This window comes from Echinops telfairi, unplaced genomic scaffold (assembly GCF_000313985.2).
Source record: "Echinops telfairi isolate 266 unplaced genomic scaffold, ASM31398v2 ScPeMD7_7475;HRSCAF=8513, whole genome shotgun sequence".
Lineage (NCBI taxonomy): Eukaryota > Metazoa > Chordata > Mammalia > Afrosoricida > Tenrecidae > Echinops > Echinops telfairi.
The window spans coordinates 683,756-691,838 of record NW_022111379.1 but is presented as its reverse complement, the minus strand read 5'-3'; the positions used below and the strand labels follow the sequence as shown (position 1 = coordinate 691,838).

At 39.9% G+C, this 8,083-nt stretch overlaps 1 protein-coding gene across 1 annotated transcript in view; it reads left to right on the top strand.

The window, feature by feature from the left end:
* The window catches only part of DPP8 (dipeptidyl peptidase 8), a 57,911-nt gene extending 50,290 nt beyond the window's left edge, over positions 1–7,621 (top strand). The window contains exons 18-20 of the mRNA XM_045285652.1: positions 1,017–1,159; positions 1,858–1,969; positions 6,808–7,621. Of these exons, the coding sequence (XP_045141587.1) occupies positions 1,017–1,159; positions 1,858–1,969; positions 6,808–6,930 (378 nt within the window). The 3' untranslated portion in view covers positions 6,931–7,621. The remainder of the gene's footprint in view (positions 1–1,016; positions 1,160–1,857; positions 1,970–6,807) is intronic.
* Positions 7,622–8,083: the final 462 nt, after the last annotated feature.

The window sequence follows — 8,083 nt, the reverse complement described above, 5'->3', positions numbered from 1 at the left end:
CTCCCCCTCTCCCATGTCCCCCCGGAACTGTCAGTCCCGTTGTTTTCTCCTCCAGATTGTTCATCCAGCCTGTCCTATCCAGACAGGCCTGCATACATATTTTGATTGTCATTACATGTTGTTTAAATGTTGGACCGCAGGCTCTGAGAACAGCAGAGTCCTGCCTGCTGTGTACGTGACTTTCCTCAGCAGAGCCTAATGCAGGCTTGTCTCTGACCATCTGTGTTGAATGAATAAATTGTTAACTATATAAGAGATGGTTATAATTATGTAAATAAGTTCTCAGAAAAATATACTAGCCAAAAATACATAAGGATGCTAGCAGTTGTCAAGAGAGTGAGAATTATGAGTTGTGTTTTGTTTTTAACTGGTTTGCTTATTTATTTCCTTATCACTTCATTTGATTTTTTGTTTTGTTTTGTTTTTAAGAACTAAAATGATAGGCTTTTTGTATTTGTGTGTATATTCAAATAATCTTTATAATAACCAGAAAATGAATTATATAAACTGTCATGATTTTCCTAGACTTGCAGCTGTTGAGAAAGTCATTAGAATATTTAAGTAGGAAACTGTGTGGGAGCTTTCAGTGCTACGATGTGTTTTATTCATGACTTTTAGATTCTGCACTGCCAGCAGAGGCCTAAAGGGGGATTTCCTTTCCTGAATAAAGCTCACACTTCTCACACCTTTTTTTCCCAGTAGCAGGGATGAGTTTACACTGAGCCATTTACAGGCTCTACTTCAGTCTCCCCTTTAACAAAAGGGCCCACCCTTGTATGTCAGATAGCCCAGATTAAGTGTATGGGTTACTGCATGACCGAACATGAAGCTGACACAAGTATCAAATTCTTCACCTTGGCACTTCAGTTTGATTTTCCACGTTCCCTGAGACCATAGATGCCCCAGTTGTGGGGCTAGACTAAAGATAATTTTAGCTTGTAAATGTGCAATTCTAAGTTCTTATTGCTAGATGTCCTTTTCTGGGATCACATGACTGTCACTGTTGTTTTCTGCAGGTTGCTATTGCCGGGGCCCCGGTCACTCTGTGGGTCTTCTATGATACAGGATACACGGAACGCTACATGGGCCACCCCGACCAGAATGAACAGGGCTACTACTTAGGATCGGTAGCCATGCAAGCAGAAAAGTTCCCTTCCGAGTAAGTTCTAGCCTTCAAATTAAGGTTATAATTTTATAATTGTATTTTTTAAATTATTTTGAATAGTAATGAAGCCAGAAGCCAAACTCAGTGGCACTGAGTGCAGCCCTCCTCCTAGCGACCATGTAAAGCAGAGAAGACCTGCCAGCAAGTTGGTAAGATTAATGTCTCCTCCTCGGAGCGGCTGCTGTGCTCAGACTGCTGGCCTTTGCTTAGCAACGGAGGGTTTAACCACTGCACCCCCAGGACTCACTCCAAGTCTTAGAAGAGCAGGGTTAATATTTCGTAGAACACTGGAAGAGCATGGTTCTTTATCAGAGCTGTCACGTGCTTATTTTAGACTTATTTATACATCAGTTCATGTAATTCGCTTTTATAACATGTATTTAAAGCAATTGCTTTAGGATGGAAAGATTGTATCTGTTTTGCAAATAGTGTTATATTAGAAAGTGTTTATGTCTTTTTCTAGCTATGTGGTATGATTATTGATGTGTACTAGTTCTCAGGAAACTAAACACATTCTTTTTCTTTTTTTTAAATCTTTCATTAGGTATAGAATCTGGTTGCAATTTTGTTGAACCCTTATTCTAACTTTAAAGTATAAGGAAATTACCATAGTTAATTGAGATTAGTTTAAATGAATTGCTTTCCCCTAAGACGCTATGTTGTCTAATCCTCTGATCTTTCTGTTTCTCCAGACCAAATCGTTTACTACTCTTGCATGGGTTCTTGGATGAGAATGTCCATTTTGCACATACCAGTATATTGCTGAGTTTTTTGGTGAGGGCTGGAAAGCCATATGATTTGCAGGTGAAGGATTATACATTTTCTAGTTAAAGTTGTAACTAATGACTAATAACTTTGAAATCAAATAAACAATGGGAATTTTATAAAAGAAAACAAACTGCCATGGAGTTGATGCTGACCTTATGAAAGAAAGCCAAATTTTCAATTTTGGCTACTTTCTAATAGACAGTCATACCGCCTGTCCGGCCAGTGACTGCTGCCCGTCGGTAAGCTCGGGAAAGATGGCAGGGAGTCAGTTAGTCACTGTCTGCCTTTGCTTTGCTCCTTTTCCTTTGAAGGACAAGAAAATGCTGCTTTTGCTTTTTTTTTTTAAATGCTGCTTGATGTGACTCTTTTTTAATTTATTTTATTTTTCAAACCGTTTTATTGGCATATCATTCACATGTCATACAATGTGATAGTTTGATCACATCAAGAAGAGTTGCGCAATCAGTTTTAGAACATTTTCTTCATTCTTGTACTCATCTTTGGCTCCCCACTTCTCCCCCTCCTCAAGGAGCCATTAATTCAATATTGCCTCTGTAGGGTTACCTATCCTGGATTTCATATACAGAAAAACATTAAAAAGAAAAACTGGCAATAATAACAAAGTAAAACACATTTTAAAACCTCATAGAAAAGCAGAAAATATTAAAAATTAGAACAAATTTAAATGGATCATTAGAGCGATCAAATGATAGGGTGCTAAGTTTTAACCTAACGGCATCTGCTGCATTGATGTGATTCTAATTAAAGGGTTTTTAGGCCTAACTACATATTCTTTCTTTTCTTTTCTTTCTTTCTTTCTTTTTTAAAATCATATATTGGCTTTGGAGCAGAAATCAGCTAGTTACCCGTCTCCATTGATCCATTGCTTTAAGAGATTTTTTGAGACATGGCTGGGAAGTTCCACCCTCTGTTCTGTTCTACACCTTGCTTAGTTTATGTGCCCTGAAGAAATGAAAAGTATTTCTTTTTCATATTTCAGTTGACATTACATCGGTCTGAAATATTTGTCTACAACACTAGTTCTCAAGCTTTTTAGAGTCCCTTTATATTCTTTTTTTTTTTTTCCTTTATATTCTTAAAGTTATTGGGGATCCCAAAGAGTTTTGTTATTGTGGGCTATATCTATCAGTTCTTAACACATTAGATAGTAACAAGCAATTTCAATATTTATTAACTCATTCACACAATAATGAACCTCTATATTAATACAAATAGCATTGTGTTACAGCTTTTGCAAATTCTTTTATGTCGGGATTAATAAAGCAGACGCTTGAGGGGGAACAGGGGCTGACAGCACTGATGACCGTGTAACCCACGCGGCGGGATCGAACAGAGTCGTATGTGACTGGGTATGTAGGATTGTGTAAGACATGGCACTACACACACACACACACACACACACACACACACATATACACATGCATACATGTACATATACTTATATACTCGAGTATAAGCCGACCTGAATATCAGCCAAGGCACCTAATTTTACCACAAAAACTGCATTAAAACTGTGCTGAAAGACTCGGCTTATACATGAGTATATACGGTGTGTGTGTGTGTATGTGTAATAGGGGGAGGGAATAGAATAAGGGTCCTTGAGGGATGTGATGGAGGAGGGAGTGGATAAAGGGGAGCTAATTTCAAAGAGTTCAAGAAGAAAGAAAATGTTTTGAAACTGGTAGCAATTGCACAATACTGTTTGATGTGATTAACCATGGAATATTAGGATATCTGTAAGAGCTCCCATTAAAATGATTAAAACATTTTTTTAAAGAAGAAGACACTTGAATTCTTCTCTCTTCTACATTCAGTCTGCTGTGCTGGGTTACTTGGCTAGTTTATAGAAGGAAAATGCACTCGAGCTTAACAGTTGTGAGGATGACGCAGGACCTGGCGTGCTTCGTTCTGTGGTTCATCGGGTCACTGGGGGTTGGACTTAACTCAGTGGCATCTAACAACACATAATGCAGACAGATGGATCACTATGTTGCTCGCTACCCAATGCAATGCCAGTGTAAATGCCATACTGCTCTCGTTTCAAGCTAGTTTGGAAAGCAATGGGCTGTGCCACATTTCAGGGTTCCTCTGGCGATCAGGAAAAGTCTCCAGAGCTTTGGTTGCAGTGGCGCTCCAAGAACTTTATGAAAAACATTAACACACTGTTACTCATTTTTATCTCAAACAATGTGGCCTGAAACCATCCTTCTCTCTTCTTGGGGATTCCGAAGTAGCACACGAAGGGAAAGAGCAAGTGGTAGCTTTCATTTGGAGCATCCTTGACAGAAATACCATCTACTTTAGTTGTTTGTGGGTATCAGTGATTTTTTAAAAAATTATTTTATTTGGGGCTCGTCAGTGGTTAGTTTACATGTGAGTTTACCTTGAACAGATGCTATTTTCCAAGACTCTCCTGAAGCAGATGTAAGCAAGGACTCTCTTCAACTACTAGATTAGATGGCACTGAAATTTATGAAAAATAACGTGTATCTGATAATATTTTAAAAGAAAGGAAAATGCAGCCTCACAGATTATGTAGTTAAGACAAGAATATTTTAGCCTTTTCAGATTATTATAGCTATTCTTCACCACTATACCAAAACTTGTCAATTGACAGGTTTGTAAAGGTTAACTATAGTCTGAGATCTGAAGGTGTATCAGTAAACGTTTTATTTTTATTTTTATTTTTTAATTTTTTTTTTTTGTAGATAAGAAAGAGCTTTATATAAGAGAACAATTGTATATTGAGAAAACATCCCAGCCCAGTCCAGATCAAGTCTATAAGTCCAATATTAGCCCATATGTCTGATTCCAGTCTATAAATTGCTCTTCAGAATCATGCAGCCATGCAATAATGCCAAATGCAGGAAGATCACAGGCCAGTGGGTGGAAGAGCCTGTGGATCCAGTGGAGGTGGAAGCATCTCAGTGCTGTTGTGGGTCTCCTGATCGTTCCTCCAGCTCCAGGGCCCTGGCTCCATCAGCATAGCTCCATGTGGCTTGTCAGCAGGAAGACAAAGCAGAGAGTGTGTCTGTCCTGCCTCCAGTGAGCTATTTATCTTCATAGCACCTCCAAATGAGGTCATCAAGCTGCGACTTGATTGACAAGCTAAACCCCACCCCTTCGTTCTGAATAGTCTCAAGTTGACACCAGATTATGTAACTACCGCAAGGCAATTTATCCAAATTGGGGAAAGGGGATGCTCTAAGACTGATGTGGTGACTGTACCTGATAAGATTGAATGACTGAACTATTGAATTATTGAATTGTATGACATGAAAATTATGTGCCAATAAAACTGTTGGGAGAAAAAAGAAGAGTTACATTCTTGGATACTCACAGAGGCAGTTCTACCCTGGACTACAGGGTCACTCTGAGTCAGAAGTGACTTGATGGCAGTGAGTTTGCCGTTTGCTGTTATGGACCAAGCATTGTGCTGACTGCTTATGCCAGGCGGGCTTTGGTGTTTCTGGTGAAGATGAGCAGAAAGAAAATTGGGGGAAGGATGTCAGATGGTGCAGTGGACAGTTGAGAATGCTGATAAAGCCCATTCTGAAAACTGGCAGGAAGTCTCTAAGCAACTGAACCCACAGGTCAGGGCATGCCTCAGAGTGCATCTGATTAGAAGGCTACTACATCTAAATAATCGCCTCTCCTACTTTGGACTGCTGCAGCTTCCAGCTGGTCAGCCTGGATCAGGTGGCCACATCCTAGCTTCCAGAGAGAAAGAGAATCTGCCCTTAGTTGGCGTTCTTACTGGGGCAGAGCATGGCTCACCACAGCCCTTGTTCTGGAGACTCTTCACCATGGAAACCACGTGGCCGAGTCTGTCCATGAGCAGGTTGTCTCAGCTATCCAGCCTCAACTGTGGAGGCCCCAAGCAGAGCTCCCTCAGCAACCGGAAGTGTGACATGCTCCACCCGTCCAAGACCCCTAACAAAGCCAACCCACTACCACCAAGCTGATTCCATGGTGATTCTATTAGGACAGAGTAAACTTCGAAGTTGACTTTCTAGTCTCAAACCCCTGCTTCCTACATTAATAACAATAGCAGCAGCAACAACAACAGGCGGTTTCCAACTCCATAATACGCTAAGACAACTGACAGTTCACTGTGAAATGGTTGACTCTTCCGGGGGTCATCTTCCACTATATTTCAAGAATACTCAAGAGTATCAAATCCTGGCCTACACACACTCACACACACACACACACACATACTCTCACACACACACACACATACACTCACACACCTACTTAACTGCAAGCCCAAATCTAGTTGTTTCCTCTTCTCAGTTATCCAAAATCCCATGATATCAGAGGCAGTAAATGTTTTATACTCTGTTAAATTCAAATCTTTGGCTCGCGCACTTCAAATGGATCTTTCACCCATATGCCAGCCATCTGGATTTATCTTCCAAATATTGGCTCATTTTGTTATACTGTTTAAGAGAACCAACAAGCGCATGAAAAAATGCTTGACATCATTAGACCTTAGGGGAGTTTACTCACCAGTTCTTTTTTATTAGTGCAAATGCAAACACAAGAAATAAAAGTACATAATGTCTTAGTATTGTTCAAAAGTAATTTTGACCTCACACATCCCTTGGAAGTGTTTGCTGAGACCCCAGAAGTCTACAGAGTACACTTAGAGTACTGTTGTTTTACAGATAAATCCTCTGTCTGCCGAATGGTGCATAGGGCATGTTAAGAAGAGGAGAGGAGCCTTTACATGAGATGTATATGTGTGATGTGTTGCATATTTTAATCATGTTAAATACCTCTGAGAAGCATGGCAAGACCAATTACTAAATTCTTATGTTTTGTATTTTGTGTCTGTTGTTGCTCTTCAGATCTATCCTCAGGAAAGACACAGCATAAGGGTTCCTGAATCCGGAGAACATTACGAACTGCATCTTTTGCACTACCTGCAAGAAAACCTTGGATCACGGATTGCTGCTCTGAAAGTGATGTAATTGTGACCCATGTATAACACTCATACACTGGCTGCTTAACCAAATGAGGTGAAATCAATTGCAAACATAGAACTGATCATCACATTCCGGTACCTGCCACATAACATCTCCTTCTGAAAGTTAATCCGGTGCCACGCAGGTGCCTGCAGCTTGTGGATAGTCATCTGATACTATAAACACACACACACACACACACACACAATTTTGAATGGCATCTATTTCTAAGGACCCCGATAATACCATGAGAATTAATGAAAGAAGTATCATATTTATATCACATATCCGTACGACCCTACTTTCACTTTGAAAAGCATTATAAACCTCATGGATTTAGTTAGTGTATTTTTACAGTATATTTCTGCGTTTGTTAAATAAGACATTAGTGATTGGTTTGGATCAGTTCCAGCATCGCTGACGAGTTACAGATTTGATAGCACTTAGATGTAATTGATGCTTATGCTTCATTGCCGGGTTGTATCCAGCATGTTATGAGCTAATCACTAGTAGCCCTGGCTTCCCCAGTCATTAATGATTTTCACGGGTAACTTAGTGGCCTCCGAAAGACACTGACTTTGTTCCTTCAAGCTCCGACCAGTTTTTAGCCGATTTAAACTGGATCCTGTAGAAACGGTTCCCATATTTCTTGATGACAGTGGGTTTTTCCTTTCGCATAAAGGCGAATAACTATGTAGCATGGATTTCATTTGTCTTATGATACTGATAATTACTGACAGAAATTTTAATCAAATGATTAGAGCTTAAATACTTGCAGGCATTCCCCCCCCCCACACACACACATAGTGAAAGGGGAAAAAGTCCACACTTGTTCTTCAGAAAATGTAGTGACGCCCATTTCCGTTTTGTCTTCCTCGTTGCAGTGTTCCATAGTTTTAGGAAGCGGGGAGTCCAGGGGCGAGGGAGACCCCAGGGCCTGGAGCACGAGGGAGAGGAGGAGGTGCTTAAGAAATAAGCAGAGGTATTTACAGATACTAATGACAAAGCTTGGGTATTGGAAATCACTCTCTTACCAACAGCTCCAGTCAGGTTTTAATCCGGGGGCGGAAAAGTTCCTTAGAGTTAACTTTTATTCGAAAATTGTAGGGTTTCTTTCTTCTTAATTTCAAAACCTTACAAGTTTAAACTTTATAATTTT